Source organism: Sinocyclocheilus grahami, unplaced genomic scaffold (genome assembly GCF_001515645.1).
Source record: "Sinocyclocheilus grahami isolate Dianchi unplaced genomic scaffold, SAMN03320097.WGS_v1.1 scaffold534.1, whole genome shotgun sequence".
In the NCBI taxonomy this organism is placed as follows: domain Eukaryota; kingdom Metazoa; phylum Chordata; class Actinopteri; order Cypriniformes; family Cyprinidae; genus Sinocyclocheilus; species Sinocyclocheilus grahami.
In genome coordinates, this window is record NW_015505713.1 from 387,640 (window position 1) to 406,683 (window position 19,044).

A 19,044-nucleotide genomic window follows, 5' to 3' on the forward strand; every position below is an offset into this window, starting at 1 on the left:
TATGCACTACAAACAAATTTGTACGCAGCTATTTTCTTTATTTAGTGTCAGCATGGTGCTAAGCACACATAAACATTGGGTAAAAAGTCATGAAATTATTATCTATAATCAAAATTTCTGTTGACTTATCTGCCATCTTTTTAGTGCGCTTGTCACAATCCATCAGATACACACTTCGGTATCTCGGCGGAAATAGTTGGTTATCGGGTTAGGTTTTCCTTTTCACCTCCTGTCTTTTGAATACTATGAATTTAAAAATACTACTCATTTCACATAGCATTTTTCACCTACTATATGGAAGTAGGCATATTTGCACGCAAGTCTGTCAGGACTGCACCTTTGATGCCTTAACATGCTGTCTAGGTAGGCAGCTTACTAGGTTTTTGGAACAAAGCCTGTGTGTGTGTGTGTCAGTGTTTAGGACTGAAGGATTTGGGACAGTCCAGTCTGCTTTACCTCAACTCACTCCTGCTGTCCCACTCAAACCCCGCAGCCCACAGAAAAATCATGCAAGGAGCTATTCTCATCTTCTCTTGCTGCTTTTCTGTCCTTTCCGCCCCTTCTTGCTCCTCTTTCCACTTTCTTTCCTGTCAGCTTCTCTTTCTTTCTCTGGAGGGAGAGAGGCTGATGCAAATGGGTGTTCACCTACTATATGGAAGTAGGCATATTTGCACGCAAGTCTGTCAGGACTGCACCTTTGATGCCTTAACATGCTGTCTAGGTAGGCAGCTTACTAGGTTTTTGGAACAAAGCCTGTGTGTGTGTGTGTCAGTGTTTAGGACTGAAGGATTTGGGACAGTCCAGTCTGCTTTACCTCAACTCACTCCTGCTGTCCCACTCAAACCCCGCAGCCCACAGAAAAATCACGCAAGGAGCTATTCTCATCTTCTCTTGCTGCTTTTCTGTCCTTTCCGCCCCTTCTTGCTCCTCTTTCCACTTTCTTTCCTGTCAGCTTCTCTTTCTTTCTCTGGAGGGAGAGAGGCTGATGCAAATGGGTAGGCTGTGGTGTAATCCAGGGTCTGGGAAGGTCTGCGGATCAAAATCCATGTTCCGTATCCTCCACGTGTCCCTCGGCCTTGACACACCCCCCGACCCGCCTGCTCGCCTGCAGTCCTTGACGATGCCATCATACCCTCATAAATTCCGATTGCATCCTCCCTGACCCCACGGCTGACTCCTCCCACATGCCGGATGATTGACAGCTCGCGGCAGACCCACTGATTCCATTTAGTTCTCCCAGATTAGTCGCACGTTCGCCTCGTGTGTACACGTTTTGTACATGCATGTGGGATTCCTCACAGTTTCCATGGCTTGGCCCACCTTTGTTTTAAAGATCAGGCACAGTAACGGCGTAATCCAATGCCTGATTGTCACCAGAGCTCTTGGTAATCGTAATCGCCTTGAAATATTGTTGTGGTTGTCGCCATGTGTTCATCCTGGCACTTGAAGAATTCTCTGGAAGGCTGCCGGTACAGTCGAACAGGCCCAGACTCAGAGATGGACGGCAGGGAGCGTGTTTGGGTGCGCAGATGTGGGCCGTTTTTTAGACTGATCTGTCTGAGGAGGTCACGGCTGAATAAAAGGATCATATGACAGGGGTGTGATGCACAGAGCGGAGGAGGAAACTTCAGTGTGCGTTTTAAGCTAAAATTAGGCAGATGGTTAGACAGCTCTGGATTAAGTCTGGAGGCCGGAGAGAGAGAAAGAGAGAGACAGGGTGTGAAAGAGAGAATGACGATATTTCAAACAAAAATTGCTCAAGCAACCATAGTTCTTGTTTAATTTGCAACTCTGTCTGCCTGTTTCTGGGACTGTATTCCTCACTACAGACACACACACACACACACACACAGACACACACACACTAGAACAACACAGATGACTTGAGTGAATTGAACTTGACTGGTATTTAATTACGTGAAGTGTCACTGTTTGTTTGTGTGTGTGTTTAGATTTATAGACTAGGGGTTGTGCTGAAAGAGTCTAGGTTCACCTCTAGTTGACGCTTTGAGCCTGTGTTAACTAGTCAGGGCCACATGACCTCAGTGTCAGTTGTTTTATATGGTGACAGCAGGAGGAAAATTCCCCTGTCAGCAAACTTTGTCCCAGTGTTTTTGTGTTTTTATCGTTGTATGGTTACTTGTCCAAAGGTCTGGGACCATATTGAAAATCCAGGGGAAAAAAATCACTTTGTCCCCCAATATCTAGTATTTTGAAGAAAAAAAAGAACAAGAAAAAAAGATTTTGCTCTAATCACATTTGTGAAATTTGTGGTAGGTCTGATTTTCTTTTATTCAGCGGGTAATTTTTTATTCACATTTTTACTCATTGTTACACTAATATTATAATTTGTAATAACTGTTTTAATTAAATGAGACTAAAATGAAACTAAATGGTGTTTTCACTTGTGGTCTGACTATTGGACTTTACCTTATATGTGAAAAATGTGACAAAGAAGTGGAACTAGAGCAAATCTCATTCACAAAGCTTGTTATATGTCTACAACACTGGAAAGCTGGAACAGAGTTCATTTGGTATGTTCACATACAAACATAAAAACAAAAACTGTAGAGAACTGCTCTGAGGTCCCTAACATAAACAAAAATGGGTTACACTTTACTTGAAGGGGTGTGCATAAGACTGACATGACACCTTCATAATCATGACATGATACCTGCATAATCATGACATGACACATGTCATGAATATGAAGGTTTTTTAATGCATGTTTATGACAACTGTCTTTAAGTGTCATTCACTCAGTTATGTAATTTTTAATGCAAAGATGACATTGTTTGAGATGTCTTTGTTATGGGCTATGGTTAGGGGTAAGGGTAGGGGTAGGGTTAGGTCAAATAATGTCATATTTGCATTAAAAATGACATAACTGAGCGAATGACACTTAATGACAGTTGTCATAAACATGCATAAAACCTCCTTCATATTCATGATATGTGTCATGTCATGATTATGAAGGTGTCATGTCAGTCTTATGCACACCCCTTCAAGTAAAGTGTTACCCAAAAATGTCATGCAAAGAAACTGTTTTTAGCATTGTCTGCATTAATTGTACAATACAAATATATGCAAGCTTTCATGGTTCACCTTTCCAACTTTTCTGGATGACTATTGGACTAGTAAAGTCACACTATTTTGCTCTGTTTTTCATTAATCACTTTGCTCTTTTTATAGTGCATGTTTTATTTTGTTAATGATACAAACATGGGATTTTATTATTATTATTATTATTATTATATAATTATTATGTGTAGTCTACAGAAAAAGTAAAAAAAAAAAACCTTAAGGTATCCTAGATCAGTGGTTCTCTTTATGGGCCCACAGCAAGCTTCCAAGGGGGCTGCAGAACGACTTAAATTCTAAATATAATATTATTAGTAGTAGTATTATTAATATTATTATTAGTTTTATATTAAAACTAAGTAAAACTTAATTAAAATACAATTAAGATTTAAAATGTACTAATATTGCGACCCTCCCAGCTTCTGTTAATAAGATATTGTAGTTAATTATATTCTGTCCTAGATAGATAAACTTAAAAGATGCTAGGAGATGTGAATGATTTGAATTGCTCGCATCACTCATTCTTTAGAAAGTTTCCAAATAACAATTTTTTTTTTACTCGCTTTTGGCACTTGGCGTTTGTTAATGTTAGACCCTGAGTGTGTAAGTGTGTAGTTTGCAAGGACCGGAACCTTTTGGTGTACTCTCTCTCCCCTCTGTCTCTCTCTCTCTTTAGCTGAAAATGAATCTCTAATTTCACAGTTATCATCATAACCCCACAATGAATAATGCAAAGTTATTCAAAGAACCAATCTATAACTTATTAATTGCTGCCTTTTCTCATTCAGTCTTCTCTCTTCCCATACTCTCTCTCTTTTTACTCCTCTCTCTCTCTCCTTTTGCACACTTTTATTTGAGATGCCACTTCCATCACCCCTTTCCATGTAGAAATATGATGACTCGTGTTATAGCACTGACACGCTGATTTTACTCCCTTTTGAATGTTTAAATCATCTCTAGAGCTAGACACTGTCTCACACACACACACACACACACACACACACACACACACATTACAGAGTCTACGGGGAGAGTGGTGCGGAACTGCACCCCTGTCTCGCCAATCATGGCTGTTTTCTTAGCTAATGGTTGTTTTGCAGTGATCAATAGAAGATATTTCTGCTCTGTCCGATCTGAAACAGGAGATGGATTTTCTCATCAGCTTTATGCTTTTGTCAATGTAAACACACACACACACATACACACGTGCAAACACAGGACATGAGGGGAGGGCAGAATGTGTGTTCCTCTTTTGCGGAGCTGTAAATCATTTTTATGATGGTAATACAGGTATAGATCAGTGTGTTGATGGAGAGAAGAATTGAAGTGATGAAACTGTATGTAGTGTAATTATGTTTCTGTCTGTTTGTGTGCGTATGCGTGTTGTAATGTGAACGCGAATGCATATAGGAATACGTTTTTGTGTGTGAAGACTCTTTGGATGGAACATGTGTAACTTGCTGTGTGTCCGTGCACTTGCATTTGTGTAGATTTTCAGAATGTGTTTTTGTGGATGTTAATGGAGATGGTACAGGGACATTGAGCATGTCACACACACACACACACACACACACACACATACACACACATCTCTCTCTGTAATGGAGTGTCTAAATATATCCGGTTTTTGCCGGATCCGCTGCCTCCGGAGTGAATAAGAAATGGGCTTCAGTAAAGGACAGAATATCTCTCACTCACACACACACACACACACACATTCACACTCTTTCTCGTTTTTCCCTCTGACGCTGTGTCATCGGCATATAGCCGCTCACTTGCAGTATTTGACAAACCTAGGTCAGTAGTTTTTGTGAAAACTAGAACGATCTAGTTTTGTTGGATCGCTTGCTTGTAGATGGGATGTAAGACACCTGCGCACACTCTTATATTACAGCACAAACATATACACACACACACATTGAACGTGCTGTGGCAAGCTAAACATCTAATGATCCTCAATGGTCCCACTGGGATCTTGCGGAGGTCAAAAAAAGCCGGTGAATCCTGTGAGACTCTTTACGCTCCTCTGAACTGACCAATCAGCGTGCACGTCTCATTGGTGGTCAGCCAGCTGATTAGCTGTGCGTCAGACTCATGTTTTGTAACAGAGGTCATGCAGTCATTAAGTAGACAGGAATGGAGCTCATAAATTAACATTGATCTTTTAGTTCATCGCAGACTGTAAATACTTTTTTGTGTGGTTCCTAAACTTTGACGATTGTCAAATGACTTGGTATAGAGAGAACAGGAAATGATGGGGTGAAGAGGGGCAGATGGCATAGCTGGCTTTTTCAGGGCATCCGTGCAAGTGAGAAAGCGATTATGTACAAGCTCTGGAAATTTGATAAAGCCTTTATCAAGTAGCTGCAAGAGGAAATCGATTGCCTGAAATTGTTCAACATATTTATTTACACACAAATTAAAATGTACATATTTTCTCAAAGCCTTTGCATAGATTATTATAAAAATACATAATCTATTATAAAATAAATTTATAAATTATATTTATACATATGTTCTCAAAGCCTTGTTCTGCAGATTATTGTAATAAAATACATTATTTATTAGAAAATAAATAATTTTCATAAATGTACTTATATATTGAAAGATAATGTATATAATTTTTCATAAAAACATAATTTATAAATAGTACAAAAATTAAGATTTAAAGTTTATATATTTTTCTGAAAGCCTTGCATATTAATATTATTATAAGTAGTAGTAGTATTAGTATATGTGCAGCATATTATAAATAATAAAAACATTTAAACGTATACTTTTTCATTATAAATTGTATTTATTTTAGTTTAATTAATTTAATTAAAATAAAATGTATATAATGATTTCAAATTTTTGTAGTTAAATTTTGTTAATAATATATTTCAAAGCTTTTGTTTGTGTAGCTGACATAGTAGAAGTGGCATAGAAGTAAACTGAATTCAAACTTCAATCATTCTTATGAGTACCACAGTTCAATGTGACAGTCCAGATATGCCACAACAAAACAGAACCTGCTTATTTGATAGATTTATTAGTTCTTAAACTCATAAATATATTGTTTTACTAGGCAGAGGGCAGTGCTGTTATAGTAGTTCAGTGTGTGTGTTTGTGAAAAAAGTTTCGAGAGATTGTTTGTGTGAATGGATCCGTCCCTGGCTTAGGGCTAAATGTAGCTGCTTTATATGCACTACAACAACCACAAGTGTGGGCGTGACCAGCAGCTTGTGTTTTTGTGTGTGTGTGTGTGTGTGTCAGCACCAGCCGGCCTAAAGGAATGTGTGTGATGCTTTCCAGTTGACTTTAAGAAGACTGAGAGATCATGAGATCAGAACAAAAGAATCCGCCACTTCACTGCATGACCGCTATGCTTATGAAGACAAGTTAATTCTTCCTTTAACATACACTTCAGAGTGCGAAATTTTAGGAGATGTTCGCTTGTAGGACAGCGGTGTGCATGCATCTGTGTGTGTGTGTGTGTGTGTGTGTGTGTGGACATCATGTCTCATTTTGCATTGTTTATGTGGCATTGTTTGGGCAGACGATCTGCTCGGTATATCTGCTGATCTGTGTTGCTGTGGAAGCGGATCTGGTAACTCCTCATTGGACCACAGAACAGCTCACGGACGAAAGGCCGAAGTATCCCAGCATGCCGCTTTCCACCATCTGTCACAGGCCCTTTGTTTGGGTGTGGGTTGAGCTGCTGGTCTCTGGTTACTCATAACACGCAAAGACACATACACATATTACAGCTTTGAAACACGTTCCCATCCTTTAAATTTAAACTCTCTGATACTGTGTAGCACAAGAGTGATGTTTGTTACAGTGGAAAGGCGCATTGACATGATCAATGGCATCTGTCTCCTTGCGTTAGGATAAACCGGACGGTTTGGCTCATGATCGGAGTTGTAGAATTTCCCATTTTGCTTGAATGGACACAGAGCCGTGGAGAAACTTGCACGCTCGGAAATCAATTTTATCAGTCCGACTCTGCCGTCCTGCTTTTCTTTAAGACCTCTAGATTATTCATCCATGTGGCAGGGACACACACACACACATAAAATCTAATACCCTCTCACTCACAACTGAGACAGCTGAAGAAAGAAAGGTGAATCCCACACCTCTTTGTATAGGCCACCGCCCACATATCATTTCTCCTCACCATCCGCCCTCCCCTCCTTGATTTAGAGACTGGTGTTTTTAACACGACGCTGCACATGCTCTCTTTCTCTGATAATTAAGTCAGGATTGGATCCTTAAATACCCTGGCATACCATTATTGCAGTAATCATGGTTGTTGTTATGAATTATTTTGAGACCCTCGTCTGTTAACGTTGATGTTTAAGGTAATCACGCTAAGTGAATAGCTGTAGAGAGGTAGATGATATAACCTATATACAGTACCATTCAAAAGTATGAGGTCTGTAAGATTTGTTTTTAAGCAATTGATGCATTTATTCAGCAAGGATACATTGAATTGATAAAAAGTGACACTAAAGACATTTATAATGCTACAAAAGATTTATTTTTGTTTAAATTGCTTTTGTTCAAACTTTCTATTAATCAAAGAATCCTGAAAAAAATTAATCATGGTTTCCATAAAGATATTAAATATCACAACTGTTTTCAACAATGATAATAATAAGAAATACTTGAGGAGCAAATCAGCATATTAGAATGATTTTTGAAGAATCATGAGATGCTGAAGACTGAAGTAATGTCTGCTGAAAATTCAACTTTGCATCACAAGTATAAATTCCATTTTAAAAATGATCATAAATAAATAATTACATTAATTAATTAAAAAATATATTTTAAATTGCAGTGATTTTTCACAGGAATAAATTCGTTTACAATATATTAAAATAAAAAACATTTTAATTCCTAATCTATTTTAAATTGTAATGTTATTTCACTATATTACTGTTTTATTTTTGATCAAATAAATGCAGCCTTGATGAGCATAGGAGACTTTCAAAAACATTACAAAATCTTACGACTCCAAACTTTTAAACAGTAGTGTGATATAATCTATAAATGTAACATTATTTGATTCAGACATATTACACTCTATTGAATGATATGACTTATTTTAAACATATAATTCAAAATGTATGTATGTGTGAGACATGGTTGTGCATTTTAGAAAACCTTCCCTTAATCTTTTTCACATTTTCTGTATGTGTTTCTGTTGTGTGTGTGTGTGTGTGTGTGTGTGTGTGTGTAGCAGAGATATACAAGAAGGAGAGCCGCTTAGGGGACAGGCCACGAGTGTTTATATATAATGACAGAATAACAAAGCCGTGTGTGCTACACCGTGGCGCTCTCTGCCGCTTCCCCCATCGAAATCTCCTCATGACATTAGCATCCATGCGGACATGCGACCAAGCTCAAGATTTCCATACACATAAAACGTTTAACTTGTCTTCAGCAGTCAGTTTTTTTCTGCTTGAATCACATGCTAACGGCTCCTAATCGTATTTTCATGCGTTTAAAGTATGTGCAGATATGGTATGTTTTGAGGAGGGAAAAAGAAATTCGGTTTTGTGTGTGTATATGTTGGCTGCGTGCGACTGTCTTTAATATGCGTCTCTCCAAACTGTGAAATCTCCACAGAAACAGTTAAAGGCATAATTTGCCTGTTAAGCACATCAAGTGTGAGAACGCTTGTTTTACGCTGTGTAAAATGGCTGTGAATAGTCAGTGCGCTGCTCACTTTGTGTGTGTGTGTGTGTGCGTGCACGCGAGAAGTGTGTGAGCTTGTGTCAGTCTCTCTTCTATCCAATTGAAGGGGGTCTTGACAATGAATGACACACCGCCACCTCTGCGTCAACATCTTCCTCCTCTTCCTCTTCCTCATCCACAGCAGCCTCCAATGCCAAGAGCAGCATGAACCATGGAGCCATGGCCTCACTCGGCACATGCGGTAAGAACTCGTGCGCGCACACACGCTCTTTCATGCCCTGACGCAAGGGTTGCTTATTGTTACAGTGTGAAAAGTGCTCAGTCAAAACTCACGGACAATCACACGCCAGCACATTTCCACACACACACACACCGCCGAGTGTCGCACAGGCATGCTTTGAGCCTGTCTCCAAGTTTAGACTGCATGGTTGGCGGCAGATTGGAGACTGATGTCATCAGGGACCTCTCTTCCAGTCTGATGAAGCATCTTTTTTTCCCCTCTGAGTGACGTGATAAAGCGCAAATCTTGTCTGCTGATTGAGTCTTGTCTGATAAGGCACAAGTGTTCACTTTCTCAAATTCTGTTCTGTTAAAGGGATAGTTCTGCCAAAAATGAAAGTTCTGTCATCATTTACTGTTCCTCATGTTGTTCCAAACTCAAATTTATTAATTTTTTCCGGGGAACACAAAAGGAGATTTTTGCAGAGAGTTCAGACTGTTCTTTTTTGTAATTAGGACTGGGGCTGTCAAGAGCCAAACAATAAATAAATAACATAAAAGCACCATAAAGGTAGTACTTATTACTCTATATTAAAAGGTTTGCTTGGTATGTAATCTAAAGCAAGTACAGTTGAGCTTACATTTACCATATGTGATGTTATAAATGCTCTGTGTGTTATATATGAATAAAATCCTAAATTAATTCTGTTCATTATTAAACCACTTCATTCATATGGATTACTTTTGCAATGTCTTTATGAACTTTTTGATGGGTGAAAGTTATAGTTGTGTGCATGGACAAAAAGGATGAGAAAATATAAAAAATATTGTCCGAAGATGAACTAAAATAAGTTTTTTCAGCGGGGATCCTCCGGTAAAATTCGCATTCCAGAGTCTAAATATCACATTATTGGGGTCGCTTCAACCCGTGGACATTAAAAACAACCCGCAGCAACAGTGTTAAAGTAGCCCAATTCCGCGGGAAAACCACGGACTTGGCAACACAGCTGTTTATGTCTATGACGAATCACGCAGGTACTGGGCTACTCCGCAGCGGTACCTACCCGAACCAGTCTAAAATAGTCCGAATATAAACACTTATTATAGGTGTACCGTAGTGATTCAGGACAAGCCAAAAACACGGTTTGGAAAATGGATTCATGGTGCACTCGCTTATTATATAATTTTGTAAATTTTGAACACAAAAAAAAGTTACAGACTGCAGCTTTAACGAAGACGAGGCATACATTTCGTCATAGTTTTTATCATCAGATATTAGTTTTAGCTCGTCAACGTCTAGTCTTAGTCACAGAAAAAATGTTCATTAACGAATATTTTTCGTCATCGTTTTTGTTGACGAAATTAACACTGGCTGCATGAACATTCTTCAGAACTTTTCCTTTTGTGTTCCAGAGTGGAATGAAAGTTATACAGATTTGGAAACACAGTGTGAGTAAATGAGGACAGAATTGACATTTTTGCATGAACTAGGCTTACCCCTTGAAAGTTAGTGTTATGCAGTAGCGTCACTGCAAATAACGGAGCTATTAGTTTAACAACATGTGATAGGCTACTACTTTTTAAATAATTTAGCCTAGCATTAGAAAAACTGTATTAGCAAGCTAGCAACACTGCCATGTTACCAGTGTGAGTAAATGAGGACAGAATTGACATTTTTGCATGAACTAGGCTTACCCCTTGAAAGTTAGTGTTATGCAGTAGCGTCACTGCAAATAACGGAGCTATTAGTTTAACAATATGTGATAGGCTACTACTTTTTAAATAATTTAGCCTAGCATTAGAAAAACTGTATTAGCAAGCTAGCAACACTGCCATGTTACATTTTATTCCTGACATTATTTAAGAAATTAAGTCACATATCTGGTGGCTGTTTTGAATCAGAACTAACAATGGCTGATTTTTAAATGAATCGCTCTTTTCAATGAATCGTTGAACAGCTTAACAAAATCAACTCACAATTCAGTCTGCATTGTTCAGCTCACTCACCTACTGAACTGTGAAAGGTTTCTCACTAAATAAATCAGTAATAGGATACAAAAAAACAACAACAAGAGTGCTGATGTAAAATTAAACTTTTACCCAGAATCAGTTAAAAAAAACTTTTTTGGGGTTACTTGTGGAGCCTGAAACCTTTGTGTTTCACCAAAGAAAGAAAACACAGGTTTGAAATTATATTAGGGTAGGTAAAAAAATGATGACAAAATTTTCATTTTTGGATGAACTTGTATATTAATCGCTTTTCCAACTGTCCATAGTCTTTCTATCTGATAAAGCATCTCTTCTCTCTCCCTCTTGTGTTTTGTTCATTCTGTGGCGCAGTCAGGGCTGAAGAAAGCCACCGACTTGCTCCTGTCGTAATTACCGACTTATTGTTCAGCATGTGAAAACACTGTCCAGGATTTAGCACTCACAGTTTTGGCTGCAAATTGAAAAGCTGCTGCATTAATGAATCTCAACCAATTAACTAGGCCTTTGTTAATACTGCTGTCATCTCACTCTCCACCCCCCTTCACATAAACACATGCGCACACGTGAACACACAGGCACAATAACACAGCTTTCCCTCCATCCTTCCTGACACTCTTAAATATCCTCCTCTCCTCTATAAACTGTGAAGTTTGTAAGGCTCCACTGACTCTTTCCTGTTTGTAATTCGCTCTGTCTGTTCTGGTTTCGTTTTTGGCCCAGTGTCGTTTTCTGACGAGACTCTAATTAACAGTTGATATTCCACACGGCTTTCCACTCTTCTACTTCCTCAGCAGCCCGACAAGAGGAGTCGCGGTGAAGGGAGACCCTTTGTTTTTGCTATTTTTCCCTTCAGAATTTTGGATTTTTGAATATGTAATTCCAGCTCCAGCTCATCTCTCTTGAAATTCAAGTACCCAGCAAAATTCGGGTTCAAGTACTCACCAACTCTTTGTTGTTCTGTTTTCACAGAAATAAAATATAAAGCTCCAGTTTTAGTCAGAGCCGTGGCTAAGAGGTTACTGCAGATACTTCTGACAAGTTGAGCCATGGTGCTCATGTGTATAATGCAGGTTAAATTCTGGCTTCTAACATGTACTAAATCCATTCCAGTTTTCACTATATCTCTCTATTTTACAGTAGTTAGCTTCAGTCAACTTATATGATTAGAAAAAGTGGCATTCCATGTAGGGATGGGTCATGATGCAGGACTAGTTGATTAGTGATCTAACGGCTGACTATTCAATTGGTGGTGCTGACGTTATATATATATATATATATATATATATATATATAATTTTTAAATTTGGATATTTTTAGTACTAATAATTCTTTAAACCATGCTATAAAACTCATTTCTTTTACATGTTTAGTCTTTAAATTTAAAGCATCACTGACACTGCCAAACATGGATTCAAATATTTTTGTTGCTATTTTTGATCATCCTGCAGTAATCTCGTTGCGTTTTTTTAACAGCGTATCTAAAAGTATGAGACAACAACAAACAAAAATCTTAGGCCTACCATTAAAAGCCATGCTTGCACAGGTTCTGCGTGATCCTCTTCACTAATATCCTCTGCGTCTCAATCGGGCTCAAATTGACCACGTCATTGTTTACAATACAAACGGAGCACATGTCGCTATGTTGAGGGGTGGGACGTTTAGACGCGCTAGTGGTGGTTTAGCCAATCACAGAGGAGTTCAGAGGAGAAGGGACGGAGAGGTGTGGAATAAAGGTAAATTATGTGAAAAATAATGTGTTTTTTTAACAAACGAAGCATTAACATATGTTAGACTGCACCCCATAAACACAATCAAGCCTATATAAAAACCAGTCAACCACCCCTTTAAAGACCGTGTGTCTAGACAAAAATAAGTTGACATTTTCTTTTCTTTTTTCTGCTTCACTGATGAACCTGAAACCAGCCTGATTATTCTGGGCATTCTGAAGACCAGTTAGCCAGCTAGTTAGCCAGTAACCCACTAAATAGTTAATACAAAAAAAAAATTAAGTTTTCAATTCCAAGAGTGCTGAGTTTCACAAAATAGGACTGGGACAGTTTGCGTCACTCCACTTGTCTGAGATTGCTACATAGAATTCCAACACTTGATCCTGCTTTGTCCTCTTTTGGGACTATATTTGTTGGCTGTGCAAAAGTAAAATAGCTAGCCATATTGTGTCTGGTACTTTTTGTTTATAGAATGGTTTTATACAAAACAATATTTAATAAGCAAGATTTCTGTATTACTGAATATCACTATGGCTGTGATTATCTGTAATATTCTGTACAATAAGCATTCCTGCTCATGTGATATAAAACTGGAAGAAATCCAAAAACAAAGAATGATCCATTTAAAAAAAAGTGATTTACTTGGGTTAAACAGACAAGAGGATCTCGGTAATTCAGTCCTAGTTGAGCTGATTAACGTTCAGAATGAGACTATCTCTCGACAGGTTCTCACAGCGCTATCATTGCCGCTTTAAACGCAATTAACACTTTGTCTCACTAAATCACCGGCCCACAAGCGTGCCTGAGCAATAGATGATGTTCAGGTCGAGAACGAGGTGCATCTGGGCTTAAACAGAGAATATTTTAACCTCTCACAGAACAAACGGCGGCCACATGTTCGCACTTTTTCTCGCCGTCCCCCTCAGACACACAGACAATTAAGTCGGCTGTCAGATGTGTCTGTAGAAATGTGATTGATGCAAACGGAGGGCACATTAATCGGCTTCCGCCGCATCCCACATAAGAGAGCAAACGAGGAGACAGGTGGGGGAGGACAGTGCCGCTTTTCAAGATGGCTCGGTTTGTCAGAAGATGGAGAACATGGGAAGGTGTGTTGGTGGGGGGGTGGGGGACAAGCGAAGAAAGAGAGAGATGGTGAGAGAGAACGAAGGAGAAAGATAAAATAAGAAGGATATCAGGTAATCCGGTAATTCTGCTCTGCTCCTCTCAGAGGCTGATTTAATTATTGCCGACTGAAAGCACATTAATATGAAACTGGCGTTTCTGCCACTGTGTGTGTTTGTGTGTGTGTATGTGCATGTGTGCCAGCAGGAGCGGATGATGGTCTTTGGGGGAATATTTCCTCTCATTTATCTTCACATCCGCCTCTCTCCTTCTCAAGCTTCTTCTTTTCGTCCTTTTTTCCTTCTTTCGTCGCCACTGTCTATATCAGGATAAACCCACGAAACATACAAGCTGGATTTGTGTGTGTGTGAGAATTAAAAAGGACAGGCCTTAAACTGAAAGCTGTCTGTCATATTCTTTCTTCTCTTTTCCATACTAGAGCCTAATTAAAAGAAGACATATCATGCAAAACAGGATTTTCCTGCTCTTTTGAAATAAGAGTTAACTGGCTGTGTGCAAAAACAAAAATACAGTGTGACCAATGTGGTTCGATTCAAAAAGAAACAACTCTTTGAACCATTCTTTTAAAGAATCTGGCAAAAAAGAATCACAGACTAACAAGTTGCTGTAATAAATACAACTTTCTTTTTGTTTTTACTGATTTCTCTAGGACACACTGAATCACAGTCGAGAGCACCAGCTACTCACATGCAGGAAAACTTTAGAAAGACCTTCATCACTTGCAAATGATAGAATTTATTTGTAGGTTTCAATTGATTCTGGGTGAATATTGCACATCATCCAGAATTAAAACATCCCCTTGCTGTTTTACTAAATGAGAAACTGCTCACTGTTCAATGGGTAAGTGACCTGACTTGATGATTCAGATGGAATCACAAATTGAATGTAACACATTCTAACCCATTATTCACAAAACTAGCGTCACTAGTTCTGATTCTAAGTGGCTGTCAGAAAATAGCAGACATGTGACATGCTTAAATATTATCAGTGAAATGTAACATACTGTCTGTTAATGTTTGTACCTTGCTTCAAAATCAATAAGATACTGTAACTAAGCTTTTTGCTGGCAGTGCTACTGCGCAACTGGCTTTTCAAGGAATAGTAACCCAAACTGTCATTGTTTACTCACCCTCATGTCTTTTTTCTTCTGTGGAAGATAAATGGAGAAGTTTTGAGAAATGCTTACACTGGTGACCAGCGTTGTGTCAAGATGAATTGATGACAAAGAATCATAAATGCAGTTGATATGGCTGAGGGTGCACTATATTCCAAGTCTTAAGGTGCCATCACAAAATTTTGCTGGCAAGAAAATTCCATTTGTCTGTTGGCGATATTGTCGTATGAAGCACAGCTCACACAAAAGTTACTTTCAAAACAAGCAGCTTTCTGTTGGTCACGCAAAATTCCCAATTGTGTGAATTCCTTATGAAATGGACTGGATTTTGTTCTTGAATATTTGCAGAACAACAGTAAATATGACTGAAGGAACAGACTGAAATTTATCTCAAATGGAGAATATGGGGTTTGACAGACAAGAAAGTCGTTTTTTAAAGGTACAGTAACAAAAACAGCTTGTTTTTACGGGTCAGGGAGAGTGGAAAATGGCCACGTAAGACTAAATTATGACTGTTTTCTTGGACTTTTCAAATGGACAAACATTCTAAGTGGACTCCAGGCAAAAATGCTGCAAAAAATCTGCATGCAACAGACAGTTCCTACAGTCTTCAAACATAAACAACAGCAAAGGAAAGTCAAGGCCCTCTCCTCTTCTCTGTCCCTCCTGGAGTTATAGCTATCTGCAAAAATCCTGCATTTCCCATCATCACTTTTCTGTGTGTGTGTGTGTGAGAGAGAGCTGGCGCGGTGCTGCGCTGGCGGAACGGTGTGCTCAAGCCTTTCTTCTCTGTGCTCCCTAATGGAAATTGAATTTGCATGAAATATGCGGCTTAGAAATTACATGTGACTCCTGAAGGAGACAATGGGCAGCATCAGCGCTGCCAGAGGAGATCGATCCCAGAAAGGATGCAATCTGGATGATGATGACGACGACGACAATGATTAATATGAGGAGCTCTGTGTTTACATGTATACCGAGAGCCTATACAATGTCAAACAAGAGATTGAAGTGATTTATCGAACTCAGAGAGGGTGTTGTGATATCTTATAGAATATTGTGGAGATGCAAGAGCGCTTTGGGCGTCTTCTCTCCCACTTCTTCCTTGTTCTATCACGCAGAGACTTTCATTTGGTCTGATCATAGTTATTAATCAAATACTGTCAGAAAGCCTGTGATTACATTAACATTAACAGCCATCAAACTGTCTCTCATTGAGTCTCTCACACACATTTACTTTGCAGCCTAAATGAAGACATACCATATACTGTTGTGGTTGTTTTTTTTTTGTAAATAATTATATAATTTTTATTTATTTTTTAATTATAAATACAATAGACTCTCCCTACCCCTAAAAGAAAACTTTAGCTTAAAAAAAAAGATTGACTCATTTTTTAAGACATCCCCAAGGGGAGGTTTCGTCATGTTTAGCCAACTTCTGGGGACATGCAGGGAAACCCCTCCATGTCTGCTTTCATGTACATTACAGACAAACAATGCAAAACAGAAATTGCTCGTACTGTCTCCTTTATTGGACGTGCAAACATAAACGTCTCAGGCCTTTGTGGCTGAAAATGCAGCTTCATGAGCATTGCTCATAGTCATTTCCAGATATGTGGCTTCAGGGGCTGATACTGCACTACGAGGCTATAGGCGCTCACACACAGAAAGCCATACAACTTCATGAACCTCTCTTTGATACACACACACACAAGCCCACACACCTTGACAAAATGCTTTAAACACGCAGAACACATAGAAGCTCTCACTGAACTCTGAATCACTCAACACTCACTCTCGTTCTCATACAAATAACTTCCCTCTCTATTCCTAGGGTGTCACTAGAGGCAGAGAGATTTATATTCTTACTACATTCAATGCAAAAAATAAAAATCTTAACTAGTATTTTTACCAGTTTATTTTAAAGCAAACCTTGGTACGGTATTAATACTTACTGTAGGTTATATAGAATATGATTCGTTTTTTGTTTATTTTTTCCCACAGTGTGCCAAATATATATATTTTTTTTAAACATTAACTTTTAAAAATATTCTGGTTTGAATGATTACCTAATGCTTAATGTGTAATGGTTTTGTGTGTGTTTGATGGGGCAGGTCCTCTGTTTGGGATGACGGGCAGTGACCAGCCCTTCAGTGTCAGCTCAGTGACCTCTGTGCCCAGCGTGTATCCGCTCATGGCCCACCCAGCCTTTGGTCTGCTGTCACCGGCGACGGCCCGCCCAGAGTTTGGGGGTCTAGGAGGACTGGGGATCTCTGCTGCCTTCGCAGCTCACCCGCAACTAGGAGCCTTCACAGGTATGTGTGTGAACGAAAGCATGATGACACAAAGTCCTATGTAACCAAATGACACAAAAGTATAAAATTAATAAAACAATATTAAATAATATAATATAATAACAATATAACCATAATTCTGTAATAGCAACAACAACAATAAACCTTACGTAAAACCATAATTCATAATTGCACTATTATTATTATTAATAATAATAACAATGTTTGTGGCCGTTTGTTCGTGACTGAAGCCCTGATGATGCCAAGTCTTATGTACCTAAATGACATAAAAGTATAATATTCATAAACAAATATTAAGTAAAAAATATTACATTCTAATTGTGTATATAACAGTATAACAATAATTCTAATAATAGTATATTCTAATAAAATAAATAATAGTAAATATTATATATTATATATATATATTATAAGGAAATAATTAAGAATAAGAATAATGCTTACAGTGTTTGTGGGTGTTTATCCATGACCGAAGGCCTTATAACACCAAATCTTATGTAACTAAATTACACAAAAGTATAATATACATACATCAGTATTAAAGGGATAGTTCACCCAAAAATGAAAACTGTCATTTACTTACCCTCATGTTGTTCCAAACCTTTAAGAATTCTGTGTGTTACGCAGCACATTTGAGCTTCTGTGGTTCTCGCGTGTCAAGCAAGTAAGGCTGAGCTTCTGTTTATGTTCACTAATCAGTGTAAATATGTGAATAGAAGCCTAAATTAAACCTTTTCATCATATAAATTCATCAAGTCTCTTCAGAAAATTTGAACTAAACCGCTCAAAACATATGGATTCATTTTATGGTCTGTTTATCAACTTTTTGATGTGTCAAAGTGGTAGTTGCATACACTGTCAATGGAGGGACAGAATTCATTAAAATATCTTAATTTGTCTACCCCTTTAACTATAAAACTATCTCTTTTAGTAATAGTATTTTATTATAATACTATATAACAGTGTAACCATAATTCTATAATAATAAGAATATCATCAAATATTTATTTCAGTCCGGTCTCATTTAGATTGTCTCCCGTAAAATTATGAGATAATTTACTCTTTCCTTTCTCAGAATGGTGGAGAGCAGCAGAAGCACATGGACGGAGTCATCCAGCCTTCTTCCCGCCTTTTCTAGGTCTGCCGCCTATGTTTGCCGCGCCGCTACACAACCACGAGGCCAATCCTTACACATCCAAAACACCCAGCAAGAGCAGTCAAGCCTCCAAAGGTATTATTCTGTAAAACCCTAGTCTATATCTGCCTCCTGGAAAATGTATGCTATCCCTTGGAGGCAGACTTAAAGTTAAACAAAAGTAATGCAGCAGTAATGTAGCCTTCAGGCTGGTGTACTCACAGTAATCATCGCCTTTAGCAGTCGCCTCCAGTGCTGAATTCATAAGGAGATCTTCTGCAGCTTAAACTCCAGAAATCTGTGACAAAGGCTATTTGACATAGTATATATGTTGATGGAAATCTTTATTTGTTTCTGTAACTTGTAGCAAGAATTTGCGTCGTTTAAAAGCATCTGATTGGTTCATGAGAACTCTTTTGTGCGCAGGTGTGAACGGAGCTGTGAATGGTCGTTCACTGTCTCCATCTGCAGCTAAAGGAACGGTTTCGGCTTCTGCCTCCCCCTCCCCCGCGCTCCGGCCCCCTGAACACAGCCGGACACTCAACGCCAAAGCCCGCGACCGCAAGGCCAGTCACCATAGCAACAGCACAGGGGAGCTTCAAGAGAAACCCTCACAGAAACCTAAAGAGAAGGTAC

The 19,044-nt window shown here is 38.6% G+C and overlaps 1 protein-coding gene across 11 annotated transcripts in view; it reads left to right on the forward strand.

Moving 5' to 3' along the window:
• Window positions 1-8,895: 8,895 nt before the first annotated feature.
• baz2ba (bromodomain adjacent to zinc finger domain, 2Ba) overlaps window positions 8,896-19,044 on the forward strand; it is a 41,468-nt gene continuing 31,319 nt past the window's right edge. For all 11 annotated transcript variants that reach the window (XM_016238212.1, XM_016238213.1, XM_016238223.1 and 8 more), the window contains exons 1-4: window positions 8,896-9,004; window positions 17,073-17,273; window positions 18,349-18,504; window positions 18,835-19,040. In XM_016238212.1, coding sequence (XP_016093698.1) covers window positions 8,968-9,004; window positions 17,073-17,273; window positions 18,349-18,504; window positions 18,835-19,040 — 600 coding nt within the window. In that variant the 5' untranslated portion in view covers window positions 8,896-8,967. The remainder of the gene's footprint in view (window positions 9,005-17,072; window positions 17,274-18,348; window positions 18,505-18,834; window positions 19,041-19,044) is intronic.